A 27,830-nucleotide genomic window follows, 5' to 3' on the forward strand; every position below is an offset into this window, starting at 1 on the left:
CACTCAGCATCACATAAAGACTATTTCTCATAAGCCTGAGAAGGAACTAAGTGAACAAGTATAAAATGCAAGTTAAGTGTCTTCTATACATTTGGGTTTCATTTCATTCTTCAGAAAAGAATTGTGGAGGGGAAAATAAATGTAGTCAGAAGATTTTAGTGAGGAAAGTTTATTATAGCATTATTTTTTTAAAAATGTACATTTTAAATAAATACTTAAGACAAATATTAGTTTTTAAGGTAAGACTATTAGAAGTTACGTTCAGACATTCTGAATTCTGACATCATCTCCTCCTCATTCCTAACCTTAGTCTTCAAATACCCAGTACCTCTACTTTTTTACCTTTGTTATCCATCAGCTAATATCTGATACATGAGATGAAAATGGAAAAACTAAATCCCAGCATCTTCCTATGTAGCTTTTCCTTATGTTACTGGATTATGGAGATATGGCAGAGACTTGATACTCACACAGCTGACTGGTAAGTAATGTTACAGCATACATTTTTCATGACTATTTTAGAGTATCTTGCAAGATTTATCAGTGTCAGTATTAAAAGACACACAAGGCATCAGCAGACTTCTATTATACCATGGGGTTTCTGTCCTATGCTTCTCCTTCCATGCGCATCCAACTATGTTCTATAGGATTCCCGACTCTCCAGAATAGATGTGGGGATTACACAGGAAAGAATTCTTTATCTCACCAGTCTATTCCATTGCAAAATGGACACTGCTGGATACAATCTACAAAGGGGTCGATCTGTACCAGTAATTACATTTATTCTTAAATAATTCCCAGATATGGGGAAAAACTGAAATATGAAAAGACAGTTGATTTATTCAATTGTTTACCAAGGCACTTCATCTGCAGGTTTCCTGAGGAGTCAGAACAAGGTTTATCTTTCAAAATGTGAATAAAATGTGCTATCCTATACTTAGACAGGACACTTTATTACAGTTTCTTTAATATTTAAAGCTCTCTTTGTGACTATTCTTAAAAGATCTCAATTCATCAGTATTTTTTGATCACTGATAATGCAAGATTGTCTAAGAGAATGGAACTGTGCAAGAAGCCTACAGTCAGGATCAGCATTAGTTAACACCAACATATTAAAGGTTGAGATTTGCAAAACCACTTTTATCTCATGAAGTATTCTATCCAAGTCAGTGCATCATGATTATAAAACCATGCAGTGGTTTCATCTTCACAGTTGAGGGTTCTTTTGTATCCATCTTCAAACTACTTTTCTGAAAGAGAAACACATATAATTTTTAAAACCTATTTTAAAGTAGGGGTTTTTTTTTTAGGTAGGTACATGTGTTGTGCACTGGGTAGAAATCTATTCTAAAGAAACCTCAGTGCAAATTTCCAACCCTCAAGTACAGAGGGATTATTTTTATAAACACTGTGGTTGTCAGAATTTTAATTCTATGCAGGAGAATATAGCCATTATCTAGAAAATGTATTTTAAATTCAGGGGCAGACTTCTACATTGAGAAACCATTTCCCTTAACAGGCAGCTCATGCAAAAATCCTAATTAAATATGATCAAAATTTTACCCCAAGAATCAATTTTATTTCTAAAAGCCAATCTTTTAAAAAACAACAACACAGCAACCTCTTTACTATTAACTAGTTAGCATGAAAGAATAACATAACCTAAACACTGTGATATAATATACAAGGATAAGGGTAGTTGTGTAAACCAGAAGCTTCTTGGACATGATCAGTTAGATGTGCAGTTCCTCAGCTCCTCTCTCTGTACATAAGCCATTTTGCACAGCTACTCACTCCCTTATGCATTTAACAGTGCACAACCACTTGCATTCTGCACTAGCAGATCACCAGCATTCCACAACATTTATTTCCACTTAAGATGGGTGCTCCAAGTCACACATTAAAAAGTGAGGCTTATCCCCCACAATCCCCAGAAGCTGCATGCTTTTCCTCCTAGTTTGAGAGATGCACTAACCTTTCCGTTTATTAAATAAGTCTCCTCGATCCTGAGTGTCTATGCTCTCTCTCAGCTGCAGCGGAGAAAATGCAACTAAAGGGGAGAGACTGTTCTTTCTTTCAAGATGACTCGGGTGTGATGATGTCTCGACAAGTTCTGCATCAGACGCATACGGTTTTCTCAAAGGGCTAAGCACATCCTTCATTTCCAGGCTCACTGGACTGAGGCTAAACTCTGATCTGTACCTTGCCATTTGCTTTCCAGAAGACAGTGGGTGATCGAGAACAGTTTTCTTCAGTGCTTCATACCGACTTAGAATAGACTGGAAATCTAATTTGCGCTCATTTCCTGGCAGATAATCTGTCATGGATTTGTTTTTTCTGGAGTTTTCTTCTCTTGAGTCATCCAACTCCAAATCATGGACACTATTAAGACTGATAGATCCTTCTTCTTCTGGGAGAGTTTCTTGAAGTATACCTAGCTGGATAACTTCATGGCTATCAGAACTAATTGCTTGAGAAGCATCCCACAACAGAGTTGTACACATTGTAGAATTCCGACCTGCACTGTGTAACGAAGCCTCTGACCCAGTATGGTTGCCAGAACCACAGCCCACCTCACTTGCACCTTCATTTAAAGTCTTGAAGACTAGTTCTGGGTTTTCCATTTGGTCTGGAACAGCAGGGGATAATCCTTTCTTGCAAATCATTTCATCTAGTGGCCTAAGAGCCTCTTGGTGAGTCAGCAATTCATCAGTAACCTCTTGCTGTAAACTACATGGTGATTGCACATCTAGGAAGGGAGATTCTGCTGTATCAGACATACACGATGACATAAAGCATGTCATACTTGAATTTGCACGGTCTCTAAAGGCAGGAACTGTATCCTGTGACAACTGTTCTGTTGCTTCAGTATGATGCAATGCTACACTTGAGGGTTCTTCAGTCTGAATAGCCTTTTTCCATGAGCTTCGAATTTCGGTAACTGAAATTGAGCAATAAAAAGATTAAGCACAATGCTGTAATCTTCTCTCTAAAAATATACATCTTTATTCTACACAACACCACTGAAACTATACTAAAAGAAAACAGATTCCCTAAGGACATATATTTTTAGAGCACTGTATCTTGGATAAAATATAAAATCTTTCGAGAAAAAGAGTTGTTTGTTAAATGCCAATCTGTGATTTTAAAGATATTATACAACTCTGCATTTGCTCATATTGCTGTTTGTCATATAAAATAACAAGGAGATCTGCTGAAGCCCTCAGCTCTGACTACTGGAAAATCTCCTCTTTCTCTCTCTTGTACCCCTACACCACCCCAATTTAAATTCTACATCACCCTAGCCACTCTATGCATCTGATGAAATAAGCTGCACTTCATGAAAGCTTATAAAATTTGTTAATCAGAAAATGTGCTATCAAACTCCTGATTTTTTGTCACTTGTTGCCTACAATATTGAAACATCAATTTTGCAAGCAATTATTCAAGCTCTCTGAAGATGTGAAGACATACTTTTACAAACAAGCAGATAAAGAGGAAGATCAAAAATAGACCTTTGACTCTTATTATATGTTAGTGCTAACTCTTGAAACTGCCAAGTAGGGAGACCTTTTTTCATACAGATAGTTCTCGAGTTACGACGGTAGCTGGGACCAGAATTCCATAGCTAAGCTATATGGTTGTAAAGTGCGATGTCACGTGACTGCATTGCTTAGCGACAGCAATCCGAGCAGTCCCTGTTACCCATCGTTAACAGAATCCCACCAGTTATTAGGCAAGGACCCACCCTGATCCAAGCCATTCCTGGCTTGGTTCCTCCCAGCCCCAAGCCTCAGTAAGGTAAGGGCAACTCTCCCCCATCTCTGCCCTTTTGGCCACCCTGCACAGCTGCATTCCTTGACAGCAGCAGCACTGGGGCTAAAGTAGAGGCCTGGAGCCTTCAGCAGTCTCAGCTGGCCACCAGCACCCGCAGGGCTCTACTTCAGCCCCAGAATCACCACTGCCAAGGAGCACCACCTCAAGCCCCGCACCGCGGTCAGCCACCACAGCACCACAGCACAAAGCTCTAGCTGCCCTGCACTCCGCAGGCCCTACTGCGGCCAACTGACCTTCACCATCTTCTTCCTATTGCTGACAAGGTGTGCCTGGCCTGATCCTATCCAAGGCACCTGCTGGCTGTGCTAGGCCTTCCTCCCAAGTCTGCTCAGCCATTCTCCAAATAGCTCACGCTATTTTCCAAATTGTGCATGTCATTCTTGCAATGATTCAGAAGGCTTCTGAGGCGTTCCAAAGCATTATAAGAATGGCGCATGCAAATTGAAGAATGGCAGGCATGGCCTTCTCGCGATGCTTCGGAAGGTCTCAGCTTTCCGAAGCATCACGAAAATGGCATGTGCGATTTGGAGAACAGCAGGCACAGCCTTCTCGCGAGGTTTCAGGCCTCGGAAGCCTTCGAAAATAGGGAAGAAGGACTGGTGCGGCCAGCAGCTGCCTCACAAAGGGTCGGGTGCCACTGGGCCAGAAAGCAAGGAGCTTTTCCCCATCCTTCCCTTGCAGTTTCCCTTAATGCTTGCTGCTGGTGCTGTGCAACTTGGGGGGGGGGGTGAGATGGTGAGTTGCAGGTTATGATCTTCAAGGTCCCACAACAGGAACAACAAATGCCACCCGCTGTGGCCACTGCCTTTCATGTCTGCTGGCCAGGCTCTACAAAAGAGCCGGTGCACCAACAACACTTGTCTCCCCTCCAGTGCCACCGAGCACATCCCATCTGACCCAAACTGCTCTGACAATCAGCTGCACCTGCCTGCCTCAGTGATCCGAGATGCCCCTTTCAACTGAGGAAGCTGAGAGGGCAAGGCACAGCCCTACAGGTGAGCAGAGGATAGAGACTGGCGGGGGGGAGGGAGGGAGATAGATAGGCAAGTTCCAGAAAAAGGCCAAAGGCCATGCAGCAGCCAGCCACATTTCCCTTTGGGCTAAGATACTACCTGTCAGGCATGGCTGAATGTATATAGCAGAGACTCTTGCTGTGGTCTACAAGAGATGGGCAGAAAAACTGAGACAGTGGCACCTAACAGGGTACCATGGCCTCAGCAATGGGCACTTCTGCTGGTTCTCTGTGCCACCCCTTCCCCCTCAAGTAAAGGGAGGCTACAGTGAGGGGACTTTCTGCCAATGTTCCCTCTAAGTTGCCCCAGCCAACTAAATTGCTGCTCAGAAGACATTAGGACTTGCGTTTCTGCTTCCTGCCTTAATGGAAACGTTGCTTGAAGGGGCATTCTTGCTAGGCAACATTCAACAATGGGTTCATTACCCTATTGTCCAGGAACACAGGAAGTATAGATTTAATCATGGCTAAACTTCACACAAGGTACTGCTAAACTGTACACAAAATATATACAATGACTGAGACTAGTCAAATTCCAATTCTCAGCTTGGTGCAATGCAGAATCAAACAACAGATATGCAACAGAGAGGGTGGCATTGGCTAAAATGAGGAGGAAGGAAGAGCATGTTGTATCTTTCTTCAGCCCCCTCTGATACTCTGGAAGGTTCCTGATTCATAGAGGACTTGATTTTATAGACAGAGGATCTAATTATGAAGAGTTTCTTTCATTTTCTGGTGCAAGAGGTGACAACATGGAGAAAAAGTTGTGTGGCATTATTATTTTGAAAGATTCTTATAGCTGTATGCTTATTTATTGTTTCACCAAGATGCTTTTATAAATTAACTTCTCTCATTTTGTCACTGGATTGAATCCAGGAATATATATTTCAGCCACTTACAGCAACTATCTATGCAAGTTGGCCTTATTCCAGTTCCTCTTGAAATAAAAGCCTGCTGTGTTCAGTAAGGTCTAGTGGTTAAGGTATCAGGCTAGAAAGCAGGAGACATTGAGTTCTAGCCTTAGGCATGAAAGTCAGCTGAGTGGCTTTGGGCCAGTCACTCTCTCTGCCCGAATCACCTCACAGGGTTGTTGTGGGGAAAATAGGAGGAGGAAGGAGTATTGGGTATGTTTGTCACCTTGAGTTATTTACAAAAATAAGAAAGGCAGGATAAAAGATCTAAAAAAAATACTAGAGAAATTGAGGATGGTCTCTCTGTGTTCTGAAAGAGTGCCATGTATAGTGATTTAACTTAACACCAAAGAAAAAGGGAGGACAGTTCTTTTACAGCTGTTTTATATCCAGGGAACATGAATACATCCCTAGATGTGAGTTAAACAGGTCAAGCTGATTGCAGATCTAAGGAGGACTTAGTTAAAAAAACAAAAACAGAAGTATAAAAACAAAATCTGAACCATTTGAAGTGAGATGTTCTCATATCAGGTGATGGTCAGACTTCAACTTTTTTGAGAGATATATTGTTAGAGAGCAATAGAGAACCAATATACACAAAGCTCTTTTTGTAACTTATGAGAAGAGGCTTATGTCAACAAGTTTTCTGCTCAACAGAAGCAGACAGAAGACAGGCAGTTCATATACTCTTCTGATGGGTGACCATAAACAGTCTTGGCTTACTTAGTTGGAGCCTAGATTTAAAGGACTTGCCAGAGTGGGGAAAAATAGGGTAAGAGATCTGAATAAAATTCTTATTTATCTGTCCTTTTGGGGGGAACAATGACATGAGTGATAGAGAATTGGGAGATCATAGTAACTGGAAGAACCTAATGTTTTTGAGAACAGTTAGATCCTTGTCTTCTAGTAGGTCCTTCCCTCTGTGATCCAATGGAGTACTACAACAAATATCTGAAGACAGGGCTTTTTGGCAGGAAAAAAGAGTAAGGCACTGCAACTCCCATGTCCCAATCCACTAGAAGTAGTTGATTAGCCTGCAATGTTGTATTACAGAGAGACCACTTACACCAACAATATAACAATACAGGTAGTCCCCAGTTTAAGAACGAGTTCTGTTCCCAAGGTCTGTCCTTAAGTTGAATGTGTATGTAAGCCAGAACATTATTATTGTATAATATTGTACAAGTAGTATTGTGTAATTAATTTGAACTATTGTGTATTTAAATCAAATTGTTGTATATTTAACTCGAATTTTGCTACAACAGGCTCCGTTCTTAACTATGGGTTGTCCATAAACCAAGCGTTCTTAATCTGGGGACTACCTGTAGCTAGCATACAGGGGATCTATAAGAAGCTTAACGTACAAATAGACATACTGCTAGGAATAGTTGGTCTTTGGGAGTGTGCTTTTATTTTCCCACAGTGATAAACAAAGGAAGAGAGGACAGACAAAAATAAAGAGAAATAGAGGACTTCACAGAAGTAACAGTAAAAATAAATAAACAAAATGTGAAAAAGGGCACAGACAGTATGGCTATGGAATGTTTCAAAAGTGCTTCACTGGAACCTTCATTCTGGGGGTGCTTTACTGTGCTGTATTGTTTGAATATATATAGCACAGCCCCCATACCAAGTTCCATAACCATAAAAAAAAAAATCATACCTTCAGAAACTATAAAGCTATACCAATTCCAACATGGCTGAATATACTACAATGTAATGTTAAAGGAGAGAATATTATGGATACTTACTCAGATTTTCTGGAGTCCGTGGAATCTGTTTTCTTGTTAAGAAAGGATTTGAGATTAAGGTACTGATCAGCTCCCCTACATCCTTTCCTTTCACTCCAGTGTTTTGGGGTGAATCAGATATTACTATATCTGCCACCTGCAAGAAAATATGCACACTTAAAGAGACAAGCCACAGCTCTAGGAGCTGAAACATGGTACCCTTGGGAATTAATCTGCCTCTTGGCTCCTTTCTTGGCATCTACTAGTCTGCCTAACCTGAGTTTTACTTTAAAATTGGAAACCGGCCAAGTATAAACAGTCAGCCTCCATGTTTATTTGTAACAATGCCTCAGGACTTCATAGACATTGCTGAAAATCAAAAATGGTACATGGCTAAAGCAGACTGCTTTCCACTGAAATGTCTCCGGCTACCTTCTTCCTCCAAAAAAAGGGAAGATAACCTGGGGTGTAGCAGAAGAAATCCTGGGTGTTGGAAAGGAGTGAGAATTGGTTTGCTTGCGCTGAATGTGTTTTGCAGTGTCTATGTCTCTATTTCTCTTAACTGACTATTTTGGTGGGGTATACAGTATGTGCACCTATATCTGCTTGGACTTCACCTAATCCTATATGAATGCTATGCATATTCATAGCAGTGTTTTGTATTTTCTGAGCATCGTCATTTTGCCAACTATGAAATGGATATTTAGTAGTATGTTTGGGAACAACATGTAATCTGCCTTTCAGGGCTTAAACATCATCTCATTTTCTTGATTACGTTTCTTGTCTCTGAAATTTTATGACTTCCCTTTTGGTGAAATAGATGTAATGCATAGAAAATCAATGGTCTGTGACTCCCACGGTCAGGTGATTAATCATTTTGTGAATAGGCAAGACCCACGTAGTGGTAGCCATTTTGCAAAAGCAGCCACAACATGTTCTCAACATTACAGATGTACACATGGCTCAAAAAATTTGGGGACCTCTGAAAATGTAACATTGTGTAATGTTTAAAATTGAGTTTTTAAAGAAAACATTTAAAACAATATTTTTAATGCTTTTAATGCTTGAACAACAAAAAAAGTAGTTTTTTGAAAGTTAATTTGCTAACTGACTGAACATGCACCTCAGTTTTGACTTTTAGTACTGAAGCAAGCTAAAAGTCTTTGCACAAGCTGAAACTTCTGCATTTGAAAAGTTAATAGCTTACTAGATAAACTGATCATATTCCTATAATCAAAATACTAACAGAGGGATAACAGTGAAATATTCTATTCCAGAAAATCTTGTAACTTAATAAGAATCACTCTTATTAAAGTAATAAGGCAGTAAAGCTAAAAATGGCACAGCTGCATTTGCCTAATGTAAATATTGCCCTCATGCAATATACAGCCAATCTGTTTTTAAGAAAAAAATGCCATTGTTTAACACATTATTCACATTATAGCAAAAAAAACCACAATCACAGGTTTCTAGCACACTCCCTGAAACATACTATACAAGAAATCCTGCAATAATCTGTTAGTGTTCCCTTAATTTCAGAAGCTGCCTTACTATTTATTTATGGAGAGCTTGTGACTAGATAATGCATAATATAAAAAAATGATATGAATAGGGAGGAAAAAATAAACAGTATAGACAATGTAAATCAAACTAATATAGCCTAAGAGACTAAGGGCCATAAACAGCATTACACTAACAGAGTCCTGCATGAACAGGATTTCCACTGGAACCCCCAAATATGCTCTGGGCTGTTTCAACCCTCTGAAGGAGGATGGGAGATGCCAGGGGAAAATCTGTTTCACCAGCAGACTGCTCTGCAAGTGGGTAACCAGCATTGGATACCACATAATATTCTAAATTTTAATAATGTAAAGATGTTATGTTTACTGCATTGATTTGTCTAATAAAAGCATTGGATTTTTAATTTTTAGTTATGGCCAGTCAAGCTACCTTTGCTTTTTATATAAGTTAGCATCCGCAAAGAACCTCAGATTATGTAATTACTAGTGTTTATCTCTTTTGGGTAAACACGCTCATTACCTCTTCCGCCAGCTGTTCTCGGGCCTTCTTTAAAGGATCTTCTTTTTTACTCGAAGATGGTGTTCTAACTATATCAGTTTGTCTTTTCTTCCCACATTCTGTTGGTCTAGGATTTCTTCCTTTATACTTTAAGACTTGAAACTGAGAATTAACAGTCCTCTTGGGAGTTTCAACATTTGATGTCTGAGGGAGGAAAAAAAGATGTTGAAAGACGAGTTTGCAGGTGTAGCCCAATATTTTACTATTTGCAACAACTGCATTTTAACCTTTATCACATATCTAGTACTCATGAGTATCAAGAAAAAACGGGGCAACCACTAATGTAAGATTCCATTAGGAACAATGAAAATGGTGGGTTACCTTTTCAGAATGTGTAGCAAGATTCAAAGTCCTAAAAAGATAGGAGAACCTTATTATTAGATGTACACTGTTAAAATTATGTACTTGTGCAGCTGCTGAAACCTGTATGCCCCGTATCTGTCCGTTATAATTTCTCTCAATTTATCCCGGTCATCAAAAGGCAACATTGTTATAGGGAGGGCTTGTGACAATTAGAGCAAAGCTTTCCTCTACTTGAGCATCAGCCTCCCATGCATGCAGAGATATGCACATATTTCAGGAATACAGGCATTAATTAATTAATTAATTAAGGTGTTAGCATTGATTCCTGTACACAATATATCAAAACTATGTTTTACAATAGTAAGATTACTTATCAGAGTTAACTAGAAACATTTACTTCTCTTGTACCCAAGAAAAAGATGAAGAAGGAAAAAATGGAAACCATTATATATTTTTAAGACTTTGCAAGATATTTTTGGAGATAAAATTTAATTTCTATTTTTATCTTCTGATACAAATGCATCTAGCTAAATTTCCATTTAGAGAATCATATATAATCTAAAGCTACACTTTGATTCTTTCTAATGCATGGTTCCATATTATTAATACCATATAATATATGCTACCATACTGTACAAAGACATATAAAAATCATACCTTTCTGCAATTGTCAGTGTTGAATAATCTTCATTTCCCAGTGTCTTCCCAGTTATCACAAATTCATCTGCCAGAAAATTCTTTTTGGTTGATTCTAAAGTACATTTTTCAAAAGTGAATCAAGAATTATGTTTAATTAATAATATAAATATTTACCATATCACTACTGTTGTATTTATTAAGCAGTAGTATTAATTTAAACCAGATTGGAAAAACATTAAGTATTATATGCATATTAGCAACTAGGAATGCACAAAATTTGCCAAAATAGTAATAGACTATTCCAGAGAAATCTGGAACATGCTGTTTCCCTCAGGACCATATTGAACCTCCTCCAGAGGGGGCAGGGAAGAGGGGACTCCATTTGGTAGATTTTGGCATTTTTTTTAAAATAAATCCTCCAAACCAGAAATAGTTTAAAATGTTTATTATATATAACGTTCCAGACAAAACAGGACAGTTTGGAAGCCAGAACACCTCCAAACAACTGGAAACACTTCCAGTTTGGAGGTTTTATTTCTGGAACCTGTCAAACTACTTTTAACCTGCCCAATGTAGAAGTAATATTGAGTCTTCATATTGAGTTCCATAGACTTGTCCTCCACGAACTGATCAAAGTCTTCCATGTTTCACAGCCAGCACTGTATCTTGTAATAAATTTCACAGATTAATTATGCATTATGTGAAGCAGCACTGACTTGTGTCTGTTCTAAATCACTTCCAGTTAGCTTCACTGCCAGCCCTAGTGTTTGAAGAAAGGGAAGGCAAGTTATCTTTGTTTACTTTACTTGTACCATACATGATTTTATACCCTACCATCATCTACTAATCAGCTGTCTTTTTTCTAACTTAAGAATTCCCCCAATTCTAGCCTTCTTATCCTGATCAATTTGGCTGCCTCTCTCTGCACTTTTTACAAATCTATTAAATCCTCTTCCAGAAGTGTACATACTATTCCCTTATTTAATACTCCCTAGCATGACATTTATCTTTCTCACAGCTGCCACTCTTTAATACATATGTCCACTAAGCTATCACTGTGACCAAGTAGTCTGGAATAGACAGCTCAATCCCATCAGTATATATGTGAAGTTAGGAAGAGATGCCCCAATGTAGATTTAAATTGAATGGTGTTGGCCACTTAGTTGACTGTTTACCTTGTTTAAAGAAATCATTCTGAAGCTTTTCATAATCCTGAGTAAACTCAGCAGACTTACTGCTTACCCCTAAGCAAGTTCACTTACAAACAACGTAAAAAGCAACAGTCCAAACCTACATCTTTGAGGGGCTTCATTTCTTTGTCCATTTATTCCTATGCTTTGGTTTCTATTTTTATCCTGTTAGCAGTTCATAAAATGGCAGGTATTTTAATCCACAATTGCTAAATTTGATGGGGACCTTTATCAAGTATGGAATGTCAACAGGATCACCTCTATTTATGTCCCTATTGACATTCTAAAAAAAAAAAAAAAATTCAGGAAGTTGGTGAGGCAGGATTTATCTTCGAATAGTGCTGATTTCCCCTCAGCAAGGCTTGTTCTTTTATATGCTTGACTATTTTTTCTTTGACTGCTGTTTCTGGTAACAGTAATTTGCTCTGAACAAATTACAGTAATAAATAACTCAAAACCAGCTTGTAATTTCCTAGACTTTTTAAAAATTGGAGTCACATTGGTTACCTTCTAATTCCCTGACACTGAAACCAATTTGAGGGACAAATTATATGTTTTTGTTAGGAAATCAGCAATTTCTCACTGAGAAATTAATCTCACGAGTTAAGATTAAAGGATTAACTCTAGGATTGCCTCCTCTCTGGTCACATCCAGAAGCAACTGTTCCAAAGCATGGTTGTTTTAGGTATACCTCCTCCTATGCACTCTTTCTTATAAGCTAGTATCCAGGAATGATTATACCACACAGATTCTCTCTGTTCCACAAAGTTGCTTGTTATACTCACTATAACTATGTCCACATTCAAGGCCAAGAACTCTATTTCCCTTAAATTGCCCAGATTTCTAACACTAGCATAAAAACATCCATACACCATGTTCTTCTTCAACTATTGTTGGCATAAGACATTTTCATAGCTTTTTTGTCTTTTAATTATCACGTCCATCTATTCATCCACTTCCAACCTCAGCCTTATCCCTCCTAGTAGTTTTTGAAACAACTATGCCCTTCCAAATCAGATGTTGCCGAGCACTAGTCATGTCTCCCCCAGAATTCCCAAACATCATTTTAAAAGCTGCTCTGCTATCTTTTCAATTGTATGAGCCTGGTTTCATATTTGTTCAAGTGGAATACCTGTCTTGTACAGGTTTGGCTTCTCCACAAAAGTTTCCTGATGCCAAAAAATCTAAGCCTTCCAGCTGGGCCCCACAGTCTCATTCATGCATTAAGACCCCTGAAGTAAGGAGACATGCTCTTGGGACAGAAAGCATTTCAGAGAATGACAAACTGGCAATTCTAAACTTCAATCTAATACGTTATAACCTAAACCTGGCTTCCAGGAATGGCCAACTACATTTTCCAATATTATTGGCACCAACATGGATCATAGCTGCTGCCTCTATACCAGCAAAATCCAGCATTTTCTCTAGACAGTGCATAACATCCATAATCTTTGCACTATGCTGTCTATATGTCCGTCACAAATTGACACCCAACTTAACATTTCATAGTCTACTCATATTTTTAATTGTTTTAAAACCTCCTTGACATGTCTATAGCATGTTACTTCTCTAAATTTCCATCTATTCTGACTACAGTGGGGCAAAAAAGTATTTAGTCAGCCACCAATTGTGCAAGTTCTCCCACTTAAAAAGATGAGAGAGGCCTGTAATTTTCATCATAGGTATACCTCAACTATGAGAGACAAAATGGGGAAAAAAATCCAGAAAATCACATTGTCTGATTTTTAAAGAATTTATTTGCAAATCATGGTGGAAAATAAGTATTTGGTCACCTACAAACAAGCAAGATGTCTGGCTCTCACAGACCTGTAACTACTTCTTTAAGAGGCTCCTCTGTCCTCCACTCGTTACCTGTAGTAATGGCACCTGTTTGACCTTGTTATCAGTATAAAAGACACCTGTCCACAACCTCAAACAGTCACACTCCAAACTCCACTATGGCCAAGACCAAAGAGCTGTTGAAGGACACCAGAAACAAAATTATAGACCTGCACCAGTCTGGGAAGACTGAATCTGCAATAGGCAAGCAGCTTGGTGTGAAGAAATCAACTGTGGGAGCAAGAATTAGAAAATGGAAGACATATAAGACCACTGATAATCTCCCTCGATCTGGGGCTCCATGCAAGATCTCACCCTGTGGGGTCAAAATGATCACAAGAATGGTGAGCAAAAATCCCAGAACCACACGGGGGGATCTAGTGAATGACCTGCAGAGAGCTGGGACCAAAGTAACAAAGGCTACCATCAGTAACACACTATGCTGCCAGGGACTCAAATCCTGCAGTGCCAGATGTGTCCCCCTGCTTAAGCCAGTACATGTCTGGGCCTGTCTGAAGTTTGCTAGAGAGCATTTGGATGATCCAGAAGAGGATTGGGAGAATGTCATATGGTCAGATGAAACCAAAGTGGAACGTTTTGGTCTAAACTCAACTCATCATGTTTGGAGGAGAGAGAATGCTGAGTTGTATCCAAAGAACGCCATACCTGCTGTGAAGCATGGGGGTGGAAACATCATGCTTTGGGGCTGTTTTTCTGCAAAGGGACCAGGATGACTGATCCATGTAAAGGAAAGAATGAACGGGGCCATGTATCGTGAGATTTTGAGTGAACACCTCTTTCCATCAGCAAGGGCATTGAAGATGAAACGTGGCTGGGTCTTTCAGCATGACAATGATCCCAAACACACCGCCCGGGCAACGAAGGAGTGGCTTCGTAAGAAGCATTTTAAGGTCCTGCAGTGGCCTAGCCAGTCTCCAGATCTCAACCCCATGGAAAACCTTTGGAGGGAGTTGAAAGTCCGTGTTGCCCAGCGACAGCCCCAAAACATCACTGCTCTAGAGGAGAACTGCATGGAGGAATGGGCCAAAATACCAGCAACAGTGTGTGAAAACCTTGTGAAGACTTACAGAAAACGTTTGACCTCTGTCATTGCCAACAAAGGATATATAACAAAGTATTGAGATGAACTTTTGATATTGACCAAATACTTATTTTCCACCATGATTTGCAAATAAATTCTTTAAAAATCAGACAATGTGATTTTCTGGATTTTTTCCCCCATTTTGTCTCTCATAGTTGAGGTATACCTATGATGAAAATTACAGGCCTCTCTCATCTTTTTAAGTGGGAGAACTTGCACAATTGGTGGCTGACTAAATACTTTTTTGCCCCACTGTATTTCTATTGTCACAAGTTTATGGTAAAAACAAAACATTGTATATCTGTAAATTTGGCACTGTTAACTCTTAACAATGCTCGTCATTTATATGCACTCTTACCTTTGCAGCTGACTTTGTTTTATTAGGCTACAGAGTCTATGTAAAAGCAGCAGCGTTTATATAGATAATTTGGTAAGAGTTAACTCCAACTCCTTTTTTTAAAAAGGCTCATGAACCAAGATACTACAAATTTTCATTTCTGAGAAGTGGCTGTTGGAGAGTGACTTTCCATATTTAGCACTTTGTTTTCATATACTGGCTTTAGATTAATATGGCTCTATGTCAGAAAGGTTGTATATAATACTTACATACTAAAGATAATAGGGATAGATTTTTTAAAAATCTTAGTGTTTACCTGGAATTAATGCAGGATATTGACAGAAGACACTGCTTTTGTAAGCTTCCTCAGTAGCCGGAGTAAAAGAAAGAGGAGACATGGCGGGTAATAAATCAAGTGCCTTTAAAAAAAACAGTAACAATATATTGAAATGTTTGGAATTCAAATACACACACACAAGTAAAGTAAGAAGGTACAAAACCAGCCTATTCTAAGTCCAAAAGATTGCCCTTAAATTTTATTTTACAGATGAAAACATTGGTATGATTTATTTTATAAATGTGAATGATTAAGGGATCATAAATTTGGCTCCTGGATGAAATAATGCCACCTGGTGAGGTCCAGAAGGCATGACTTCTCTTTTGCAGGAAATATGGAACAATATTTCCCCTGAGATTTGGATGTCCCTGTCCCACTGGCCTTTCATAAGGCCCTGAAAACCTGGTTTTTGCCCAGCATTGGGCCAGAGTATGGGATGAGTCCATCTGCAAATGAAAGATCCTGAATGTAATATGAAATGGTTACTCTTATTTTGGTTTGGATATCTGCTGTGTTTTGTCTTTAGTTCCCACATTTTTATGCTTCTAACCAATTTTAAGCTGCCAGAGTAGCTTTTATGAGTTGAATGGCCATATAAATCAAATAAATAATTATGGTATTAAAGAAGATCTTAGAACTGTGTTTATCTTAACAAATAATTCATACAGAGCACAGGTACACACCTACAGGGACATTTAAACTCAAAATTCATTTCAACTGTATGCATATCTCATTTTATTGCATTTCACCTTATTGCGCTTTGCAGATATTGCATTTATCAAACAACACTGGACGCTACAGAGAAATCTTTCATGAAAGGAAGAGCCAATCAATGCAGCAAACTTCACTGTTGCCTTACTTTAAGATTTTTTTTTTTTAATTAAGGCATGTATATTGTTTTTTTAGACATAATGCTATTGCACACTTAATAGACTACAGTATCACGTAAACATAACTTTTATATGCACTGGGATACCAAAATATTTGTGCGATTCACTTTATTGCAACATTCGCTTTATTGCAGTGGTCTGGAAGCAAACCTGCAATATCTCTGAGGTATGCCTGTATACACTGCAAACATCCTCAGAATGAATACATTCCTTCTTGCTCAGTACCTTACCTACCAAGCATATACTTACAGGGTTTGGATCCTTAATTAAATGAAAAGGCGACTGGCCAAGACAATTTTGCCACTTCAAGTTCCATTCCTGTTGTTTTTCAGCAATTGATTGAGTTACTGAGATATGATCATCACATCTTAATTTTTGCCTATAGGAAAAATTTTAACAAGAACACTTTTTTTAGTTGAATCAAAGATATTACAAATGAAAGCATTAGTTCAAATCCATTTGTTTTGTTATAAAAGCACAGCAGGTTCCATTCAGTGTTGAGCAAAGTGGCATCACTTGTGCAATGGAATTTCACAAAATCTATATGTGTTCCAATCTCCTACACTGGATCCTAATCCTCTAGAGCAGTATTTCTCAACTTTAGCAACTTTAAGATCTGTGGGCTTCAACTCACAGTATGTGGACTTCCGGAAGAAGTCCAGAATTCTGGATCTTAAAATTGTTGAGGTTGAGAAACACTGCTCTGGAGCATATTTTGGGAGGAGACAAAATCCATGTATTCTGCTGACAGGCCAGTAATATTTGATATACCATACAACCCAGTGGTTCTGAGAAGTTTTTTTAAAAAATTATTTTAGTTACAACGTAGCTGCAATCCATGTTTCCCAGGAAGAAGAAACTACAAGATGCATATTGCACCTAACCAAAAAAAAATGTTGTAAAGATTCTAAACCACAATCAAGCCTGTCCTTAAATATATTTGATAGTCCATTACAGATCACAAGATTTTTTTCCCAACAGAAATTTAGAAGGCAAGAATAGTTCTCATCAATTGGCAATTAAAGAGTTAACTGTACATGAACCTGCAAATAGCTCTTGTTATATCTCAGTAGGGATATTATGAATTTGCCATAATATACAAGTGAGAGAATTCCAAGGTTTGGTTTACATATAATAATCAGACTAAAATGAATAATATATCCACATGCTCTTTCCTCCCTTCCATCACAACCTTAACCTTACAAAGTCTGTTAAAGCATAGGATTTTCTCTAATGTTGACACTAGGCACTCGCCATATGATGCCCTATAAACTAGGATCAATAAATTATGAATAATTGCCTGGTTCAGATTTAGATAAATTTATATTAAGTAATCCTGTATAAACTGAGTTAAAATGCACAACAGTAAATACATACTGCTCAATCCTAGTGGTTTATCAAACCAAATTGTCACATCTTAACTAGATAAGTAATTCTACATATTAAAGGTTTGTTTCGAAGGCTGCTGAATCCACAGAACAGAGTATGTATGCCACAGACTTCTGAACTTACCTAAGTGACTTTAGCCCCAATAAAGTCTCATTCTGGAATCTGGTGTTTCCTTCAAGATACTGAAGATCTACTCTGAATGCATTCTTGTCAACATGCTGGCGCTCATGCAGCAATAGCTCCAAGGCTTTGGTTAGTAATTGGATAATGGTTAAAACATTCAGTTTTCCTGTTTCATATACATTCCCTACTGGAAACTTAAAAAAAGAAAAATTGGTTAGCACATACTGAATTAAGAGCACAACTGTGTATGCAATTCCCTGCACGGGGCACAAAGGTGCAAACACCAGTTGGCATTATTGCCAGCAATGGTCCCAATCATCTTAGTATTCAATTCTTCTATTTTGAGAGAGGAGGTTGGAAGGAATCTTCTACTTGTGTTTGGTTTATCAAGCATTTCTGCTGGAATGTAAGCAAAATTCCAGAATAATTAAGAAGTACTGATTAAACAAAGAATTTTTTTATTTGATATTTTGCTTCATATTAACAAGTTCCCTTTGTCTACTTCTCAAAAATCACTGCTTTTGCAATGCTTGTTTTAAAAGTTTTAGATTTAAGGAAAAAGTAAGCAAATCTAGTGATTTCTGTCATTCTTAAATACTTAATTCTTCTTATATTTGCACTGAAACATATGGCTAGATGGAAGCCAGGAAATCTTATCATTTAAAATGTATCTGTATGAATGAATGCTCATTCATTCATTCATTCATTCATTCATTCATTCATTCATTCATTCATTCATTCATTCACATATATATGAAAAGGGCTATTAGAAGCCAAATAAAATGTGCTTTACACATTTTCCCATCAAGTGACCAATTTTTTGCCAAATTTAACCATTCTGTTTTTATATTAATTAGCTATGTTACTTGTCTTAAGGAACTGGTCTCTGAATTTAAACTTTTGTTTTTAAAATGGCCTTTTGTGCTATATATATCTAAAGAACATATTATAGTACTGTGCAAAAGTTTTAGGCAGGTGTGAAAAAATGCTGTAAAGTAAGAATGCTTTCAAAAATATACATTGTAATTGTTAATGGTTATCAATTTACAAAATGCAAAGTGAGCGAACAGAAGAAAAACCCAAATCAAATCAATATTTGGTGTGACCAACCTTTGCCAAAATAGCATCAATTCTTCTAGGTACACTTGCACACAGTTTTTGAAGAAACTCGTCAGGTAGGTTGTTTCAAACATCCTGGAGAACCAACCACAGATCTCCTGTGGATGTAGGCTGCCTCAAATTCTTCTGTCTCTTCATGTAATCCCAGACAGACTCCATGATGTTGAGACCAGGGTTCTGTGGGGGCCAAACCATCACTTCCAGGATTCCTTGTTCTTCTTTACGCTGAAGATAGTTCTTAATGATACTGGCTGTATGTTTGGGGTCATCGTCCTGCTGCAGAATAAATTTGGGGCCAATCACACGCCTCCCTGATGGTATGGCATGATGGATAAGGATCTGCCTGTATTTCTCAGCATTGAGGACACCATTGATCCTGACTAAATCTCCAACTCCATTTGAAGAAATGCAGCCCCAAACTTGCAAGGAACCTCCACCATGCTTCACTGTTGCCTGCAGACACTCATGATTGTATCACTCTCCAGCCCTTCAGCAAACAAACTGCCTCCTGCTACAGCCAAATATTTCAAATTTTGACTCATCAGTCCAGAGCACCTGCTGCCATTTTTCTGCACCCCAGTTCCTATGTTTTCGTGCGTAGTGGAGTTGCTTAGCCTTGATCTACATCAGAGGTATGCCTTTTTGGCTGCATTTCTTCCATGAAGACCACTTCTGGCCAGACTTCTCCGGACAGTAGATGGATATACCTGGGTCCCACTGATTTCCTCCAGTTCTGTGCTAATGGCTCTGCTGGACATCTTCTGATGTCAAAGGGAAGTAAGCATGATGTGTCTTCTATCTGCTGCATTAAGTTTCCTTGGCCAACTACTGTGTCTGCGGTCCTCACCGCTGTCCGTTTCTTTGTGCTTCAAAAGAGCTTGAACAACACATCTTGAAACCCCAGTCTGCTGTGAAATTTTTGCCTGGGAGAGACCTTGCTGATGCAGTATAACTACCTTGTATCTTGTTGCTGCGCTCAGTCTTGCCATGGTGTATGACCTGTGACATGAAGCTGTCTTCCACAACCTCACCTTAGTAGCAAAGTTTGGCTGTTCCTCACCCAGTTTTAAGCCTCCTACATAGCTGTTTCTGTTAATGACTATGTTTCAACCTACATATGAAATTGATGATCATTAGCACCTGCTTGGTATAATTGGTTAATCATACACCTGACTCTAATCCTACAAGATCCCTGACTTTGTGCAAGTGTACAAAGTGTGTAAGTGTAAGAATTGATGCTGGTTTGAAGGCAAAGGGTAGTCACACCAAATATTGATTTGATTTAGATTTTTCTTCTGTTCGCTCACTTTGCATTTTGTAAATTGATAAACATAAACAATTACAATATGTATTTTTGAAAGCATTCTTACTTTACAGCATTTTTTCACACCAGCCTAAAACTTTTGCACAGTAGTGTATATTTTGGTTATATGAACAAGTGAAATACTCCCAAATCCTTTAATTTTATAGGAATAAAAATAAGCAGCTTATTTGGCTTAGTTGCAACTACCAATAATGTGCTTTAAATGCTATCTGGGAAGTGTTCAAGGGTTCAATTCTTTATTAAAGTCTAACAATGTCACAAATTAATTCCCCTAATTTTTGAACTAATCATAGAAGCACAGATATAAAGAAACTTACTTTATACATTTCCTTTTCTACTTTTTGAAGCAGAGGCCTTGGAATGCTAACAGAAACACTTGTGCCATCTAATATATACTGATCAACATGACCTTTAACTACTGAATCCACAACTTCTCTTTCTTTTTGCAAAAATGTCAGTGTTTCCATTACTATTGTCCATAAACAGCGAACCTTTGGAGGAAAAAAAGGATTTTTCAGCAAGCAGAAAAATTTGTGCAATTAAATAAATGTTAGATGGAGATTATTGAAAATCTATTGACAGATACTTACCTTTTCCATTCTTTCTGTGGTATTAATCTGGCTATGATCAACTTTTTTTCCCATTCTACCCCAACAGTGAGAAACAAAAAATTGAAGTTATTAACAATAGTAATGTTTATATTGTAACTGTTCTTATTTTTCTGGTATTTAATAGAATAGCAACAACAGACATACAACAAGAGAAAGGGCCAAATTAATAACTTATGTTGCCCACACCTTCTAGCTTGTCATATTTATATTATACGAATTACATTCCTAATGTATTCCTAACATGTTACTTAGGAAAACAGGAAAAAAAACACAAATGTAAAGAAGCTGTAAGATACATTTCTAACAAAATACTACTTGCTTTTGAAGTTGTTTGTCCAGTTCCACATTTTCATATCTTAAATCTCTGATTCGCTTAGTGAAAAGCCTGAGAACAGAAAAAACAAGCCAGAGTTCAAGTTCTGTGGCTGAAAAGTCCCCTAAGAACTACTGACAATTAATAGCTATTGACAATTCAAATTATGAATTGAACTTCTTTTTCATTATCAAGTCTTTTTTTCAATATCAACAAGTAAAAGAATCTTCTAAAAATTACTCTTACCAAACTGTCCTGCTTTATAACATTCAACATCTTGCCTACAACTTTATAATCTACAGATCATGTTTGTAGAAACTTTACTTACAGTGCTTTTTTCTGAAGTTCTTGAATCATTAAATCTTCCTTCTGTAGACACTGTAAAAATCTGTTAAGTGCCACCCGATATTTTGCGACAGCCATATTCAAGTCTGGAGATCTTGAGTTCACCGCTTCTGGGTAGGGTATGCCAGCACCTATGCAAAATGATTCCAAAATCTGCATTGAGAAATATCAACTCAACCACCATCAAAAGGCAGCAATTTTTTAAGACATCCAGGCCTCTCAATTAGGCAAGAGGCTGAAAAAGCAGGGTAGAATTCGTGTGGGTTAATCTATCTAGGTGGTGTGATAACTTCAGAATGCATCCAGGTCTACTGCAATGAACGAATAATGGTTATTTCTAATTTTTAAAAACAATTTTTAATGAAGCCCTTTGATGTTGTCCCACTTCTGAACTTTTTTTGCAATGAATCTATATGAGTAGCCTGCTCTACAGGGAAATTCCACAGATGATACAAAGCTAAAGCTGACAAAATGCATTCTGTCACTTGACCTTCCACTGTACAATTTTGCTCCAGAAATAACCAGTCTTTAAATATAATGCCATAAAAATAAATATATAAGCAGGCATCAGGTATAGTTAGACTTGCAGCTAGTAGCATGAATTTAAATAACTCATTAGAGAACCATATATTTATTTTTTGCTTTTGAATAATTTTATTACAGGTTTTTGTTCTTTCACTAGATTTTGTTAACCCTATCCATTTTTTCAAAAATATTACTAGCATTACCAGGCTCATCTTCTAATTCCTTTCAATATTTAAAAATTATGAACTGAGTGTGTTAATATAACTGAGATCATACCCTACATCAAATTTTTGGTTTTTTAAAAAATATATATAACTAAGAAACTGTAGTGTTCAGGCTGCAATTAAATTAAATATATTAGGCTTAGCAGGGGTTCTGCAATAAGGCTTTAATTACTGCTTGGAATGGGTAGTTGGCTAGGTCCTTGGACTGTATCACCCCTATGCAGGCTTTCTCTGTATGCTGATCCCAGGGGTACACCTTGGTTAACCTAGGAGCTCAGAGAAATCAAGTGCCAGAAGAGATGCCTGGAGCACCATTGGAGGAAGACTCATTGATCAAGCATAGGTAAGAGCTGATATTTGGGATTACCTCATAGTGATAAAGTGTGCTAAAATACCAATATTTTTTCACCCTTACTACATTTACCAATAGTTATCCAGTGGCCATTTTCAGGGAAGGTTGTTGAGAAGGAGGTCAGCCTGCAGTTGCAGAGAACCCTGGAGAAAGCAGATTATGTGGGGAGCCGCAGGGTTTGACACTCTTCTTTTTACCATCTACATGAAGCCCCTGGATGAAGCCATCTACCAGTTTCAAGTTCATTATCATCAATATGCTGATGATACTCAATTATGCCTTTTTATTTATTTTATTAATCAAATTTATACGCCGCCCATCTCACTACATAAGTGACTCTAGGCTGGCCAAGTGAGGCTGTTGAGGTCTTGTTCCAGTGCCTGGAGGCTCTGCAGGCCTGGATGGGGAGGAACTGACTCCAACTTAATCCTACCAAGACCAAGTTGCTGTGAATATTTGGGTCCCTGGACCCAGGGATTTTCCATCTATATTCTTGGATGGAGGAGCACTTCCCCATTCAAGAGCGGTGTGTAATGTGAGGGTCCTCTTGGACATATAGCGTCTCCTCAAAGAGCAGATGGCAGCTGGGACCAAGAGGGCCTTTGCACAGCTCCATCTGGTGACCCGGTTGCACCCCTTCCTAGATCAGGAGGCCCTTCAGAAGTCACTCACAACCTAGTCACTTCATGGCTCAATTATTGCAATGTATTCCAGATGGGGCTGCCCTTAAAAAAAACACTTGGGAACTTTATCCAGAATGCAGCAGTGTAGGCAGTTAAGGGCATGCCTCAGTATGCCCACATGACATCTCTGCTTGTGAGCGGCACAGATTGCTAGTATGATTCCAGGTGCGATTCAGTTCTACATGACATAGGGCCAGGCTATTTAGGAACCACCTATCTCCCACAGATTCTGACTGATACATGCCAGCAGAGTCAGTGCACTCCAGGTTCCTTCAGTTAAACAGTGCCATCTATATGGACTCAGGAAGCATGTATTCTCTGTCACAGCACCTGCCCTGTGGAATGAGACCCTTTAGATCCATTTGGCTCCAATCTTGTTGGCATTCATAGGCCTCAAAGACATGGCTGTTCTCCCTGACCTTGGGTTAAGATGGATGGAGCCCCTCGTTCAATATATTTTTTTAGTCTAATGTTTTGTATAGAGTGACTGGGTTGTTTTGTGTTTTTGTTTTTTATACTTTGAAACACCTAGAGTGAGTTTGGAATTGGGTGCCAGTTAATTTGAATTAAATACATTAAAAATGAAAATGCTGAAAAGACAGCCTTTTCATCATTGCTGATCATCCCCAACATCTTGCACTTGCAACAGAATGCTGGATGGATTCCATGAAACACCCTTTGCTTACAAAATCTTTCACTATTTATCTAAGATCTTCTGAAGTAGGTGGATTTATGTGAGGACATTCACATAAGGAAAGTAAGGAAAGAAATTCCTTAATAGCATGAATTTCTCAATTTTTTTTTTAAATTCCAAAATTTTGTTTCCCCAACTAAACAGTACAATAAATGAAAGAGCTCTACAAAAATACCCTCTGTTCTTACATGATTGCTTACCTGCAGAATCTACTTTAATATTATGCATTATGACATATCTTGCAAAGTGGAACATTAGATGAATGAACTTGGGTCCACCAGGAGAAAGAAATAATGATGCAACAACTGGAGGAAAACTGTTTCCACATTCATCCTAGGGAATTAAAAATGCACTTAAGTGAACTGTAGTTGGTAGTATCAACTTCCAATGTTAGCTTTAAACAGTAGAGCCAGCATACTGAAATGTGCCAAACAATTATGATCACCATGTTAGACAAGACATGAGAGGTCTGCATAAGTTAAAGCAACCACCTGAGCATCCCTGGGCCATAAGGCACAATGTTCTTCCCTTGTGTCTCACAAATTCTTTTCATATTATCTTAATGGCATGGCATACTAGAGCCTGGTCAAATCCAATTAGCTTGAACTCACTGACTGCTAGTGTTATCCAACTCAACAAGCTCTGAATATAATTCTGTATTTAACAGAAAACAAATGAGACCCAAAAAGAAGACTATTAAAAGATACTAATGATTGATCCTGGATGGCAAGTTGTTTTATTGGCCAACTATATTCAGGTTTGGTGAGACAAGACCCTTAAAGAGAATCAAAAGGAAGAGGAGACTGTTCTGTCCTTCACATTCTGTTCAACATTCTTGCAAAGTTACTTCTCTTCTTTGAATGCTCCTCAGCTTTCCTTTTTGAGTTATTTTCTAATTAATATTTGAAAAAGTATAGACATCAAGAAGAAATTAATATCCTCCAACTATGGCTTTCAGAATCCTTGGCTGATAGCTATGTTTTTGGAGACTAATAGGAGCTTTAGTCCAAAGTATCTGGAAGACATCAGGTTGCCTAAGAAAGGACAGTAATAGCAGCAAGAAGTCTCTCATCATGCAGTATCAAGCATCATCAAATTACAAGTTTTGAAGATAGTTTTTCAAAGACAACCACATGCAGAAATATACACTGAAACATGTAAGCCAAATATATGGACACCTTTTCATTCTTACCAATACTTACTGAAATCCTTCTTAACCATTCATAGCATTGCTTCCTGAATTCAGAGTCTGCCTTTTTATCTGTGGGAGGATAACAAAATCTTTCCATTCCAAGGGAAAGGAAAGAGGGCAATTTCAACAGATGTTCAAGTTTTCATGTAGCTTAGCAATACAAAATGTTCCTGGCAAAGTTTAACTATATTTATGTTTGCCTTATTGTATATTTACTTAGGTTTTACTGTAGAAATATCTTATTAATAGGGAAAATATCTATATACCATTGTGCCATAGTTCTAGGATAGTTCTAATAAGGCTGGATCAGTGATATAGAATTTGTCTTGAGTAAAGGCGTCCAGGGTGACCTCCCGTGTCAAATTGGAGCTCCTTCTTCTGGTCACACTTCTTTGCTTTTTTGGAGCAGCAGAAGGATCTTTGACATTACATGATACTTTCAAGCTTTCAGTTTCCCTTCAACACAAATTATAGAGTGGGATGGCATTGAAAATATTGCTCTTTGGGGGGAGGGAGGGGGAAGTATGGCAGTATAAAAAAATGACAATGATACTTTGATGAGCCATAAGACAACCATTCTGGCAATGTCCTCCAGTGAGGAGAGTAGTGGAGCAATGTTCCTCAAGTCCTGATAGCCATAATTTTAGTCTGTCATGACTTGGTAAGTAAGTTTAAGAAGAAATACTAAATAATAAAGCATGTTTTATTAAATGTTACACTCACCTAAAAATCTCATTACAACGTGACTGGTCCAGCTTTGAAAACAAGAACCACGCAACAATGTGAAATGCATCTTTGTTTGGTTTATCAAACAAGTTCCTTAAAAAAAAAAGTTATAAGAAATCATTACTACATATGCAATTCTAGGGTAATTAATTGGACCGGCTTCCTTTTTCCCTGGCAGAATTCCTGCTACACCATCATCACATGTAGAAACTCAGTGTGCTGCATTCACAATTCTAGTCACACAGTCCTTATGAAGGTTTAGTTTCTTTTAAAGAACATGACTGCATCTTTGTACAAATCACAGGTTAGCATAGACGGGCACCACCTTAAATGCTCTGCCAAATGCCACTTGTTCCTGCACTAGTTTTCTATAAACGCTCTAAAGCAATAAACTTACAGAGCCTAAAAACTGTTCTTTTCACATCTGACTAAAATTGCAGTTGATTCACACACAGAGACATCTAGGTTATTTCATAATTAGCTACAGTACAATGCAGGAAGAAAAATCTGTTTACTTCTTGAATAGGAAAATTCTTCACAGTGCTCCCAAATGAACAAGCATTTGGCTAATGTTAATTCCCAAAGCAATGCATCCTTGAGCAAACATTCATCCTCAGATTTATACAGTTTAAAATAAATCCTACAGCCTTCCAACATTACAACAGCATGCTTTAAGAGTGGAGATGATATTACCCAATATAAATAATAGCAGGGACAGTTTTGATTAGGGTTCCCGAAAGTGGTCAATATCCAAAGCTATCCAAGGGGTCAATAAATGGCTGGGGGTCAATAGGTTGTCAATAAATAAATGATGGAAGGTTGATTGGGGTCACTTAATCTTTTGGGGTTTCTACAGAGCTCCACACTAGTCCCTAGTCCTGAAGGTGAGGTGGCTAGTGGTGAGACAATGTTACCCAGGGTTGGATGGTCAGCTGCCAGCAAGAGCAGCACTGAGTTATCATCATATTATTACTCCTAGTATTATTGAAGTAATATTTATTAAATTATTTTCATATAACAAATGCTTGGGGGTCGATGAAGAATCTGAAACTTCATGAAGGGGTTGATGAGCTAAAGAGTTTGGGGACCCCTGGTTTTGATTATGGGCCATCAAGTCGGTATCGACTCGTAGCAACCACACTGAGTTTCTCTAACAGCGGGGACAACATCTAACCCCGAGGTCAAAGGGGAATACATTCCTGGAGCAGCTTCCCAAACCTGCCACCCGTCGTAGGAACTAACAGCGAAACATAACCGAAGGACAGAGGACACTGAGGTATTTACGAGTTTCCTGTGTAAAGTCTTCCCAGTTCTCCGGGAGTTAAACAGGCGGGAAATAAACACAGACAATAAATACTGAAAAGGAGAGAAAATAACTGCCGCGTCCTGTTGCCTCTGCACTTACACGCCCAGACGGAGGTGAGTCGAAAGTTTCCCGGCAGCGGCATTTACCGCGGGATCAAAACCCAGAGCCAAAAGGTAGAGCCAGAAGTGCTCTTTCTCCCAGGCAGGAGACGAGAGCAGGCTGCTCATCTCCACGGCGCTGCCAGACCTCTCAAATCCCACGGCGGGACGACTCGGCGAGCAACGGAAGGGGCTCCACACGCTTGTCTCACAGTGAACAAGGCGAATAAAGTTCTTCCCGGCTTTTTTCAATTAATGGCCTCCTTCACATTATCCCCGAATAAATTCCGTTAACGCCACCGCCCCCAAAGCCGCCATTTTGCTTAACCCGCCAAAGTGCAAATCGAAGAGGGCGGGTTTTTATTACCTAGGCGGAATATCACCCAATCAAACTGCTCGGGACCGTTGACCTCTCACGTGGTGGGCAGTTTCTAGAGCAATCAGAAAGAAAGAATTTCCTAGAATGCACCGCGGCGGAGTCCCACACGAGTGCGGAAATAGACATAGAGATATAAAAAGTGTAGAGTCGAAATAGGTATTGTAGATCTGCGATAATTGGAAAGGTTAGTTATACATTCGTTTCCTTTTTAAAAACAAAAG

General features: G+C 38.4%; 1 protein-coding gene and 1 non-coding gene across 2 annotated transcripts; both read right to left on the reverse strand.

The window, feature by feature from the left end:
* Positions 1–161: 161 nt before the first annotated feature.
* HAUS6 (HAUS augmin like complex subunit 6) lies at positions 162–27,557 on the reverse strand. The gene is made up of 17 exons (XM_007423484.4): positions 27,232–27,557; positions 25,824–25,919; positions 25,111–25,189; positions 24,109–24,241; positions 21,414–21,561; positions 21,092–21,157; positions 20,752–20,806; positions 20,479–20,652; positions 17,719–17,912; positions 16,456–16,585; positions 15,296–15,398; positions 10,530–10,623; positions 9,891–9,921; positions 9,531–9,713; positions 7,512–7,647; positions 1,976–2,941; positions 162–1,250 (listed from the first exon to the last, which is right to left on the reverse strand). The coding sequence occupies exons 1-17, from the start codon at positions 27,357–27,359 to the stop codon at positions 1,243–1,245; spliced, it is 2,724 nt and encodes a 907-aa protein (XP_007423546.1). The 5' UTR covers positions 27,360–27,557; the 3' UTR covers positions 162–1,242.
* On the reverse strand, positions 9,991–10,121 carry LOC112540112 (small Cajal body-specific RNA 8). Its single transcript, XR_003084188.1, has one exon.
* Positions 27,558–27,830: the final 273 nt, after the last annotated feature.

This window comes from Python bivittatus, unplaced genomic scaffold, assembly GCF_059951505.1.
Source record: "Python bivittatus isolate LINGU-HERP-01145 unplaced genomic scaffold, Pbiv_v1 ctg000850_np1212, whole genome shotgun sequence".
In the NCBI taxonomy this organism is placed as follows: Eukaryota; Metazoa; Chordata; class Lepidosauria; order Squamata; family Pythonidae; genus Python; species Python bivittatus.

Excerpts from the sequence above, each read along its gene's own strand:
- HAUS6 (XM_007423484.4), bottom strand. The coding sequence starts at position 27,359 with ATGAGCAGCCTGCTCTCGTCTCCTGCCTGGGAGAAAGAGCACTTCTGG. Across the intron at positions 10,624-15,295 it reads ATATCCTGCATTAATTCCAG|AATCAACCAAAAAGAATTTT; the intron begins GTAAACACTAAG and ends AATGTACTTTAG. Across the intron at positions 9,714-9,890 it reads TTGCTACACATTCTGAAAAG|ACATCAAATGTTGAAACTCC; the intron begins GTAACCCACCAT and ends TTCCTCCCTCAG.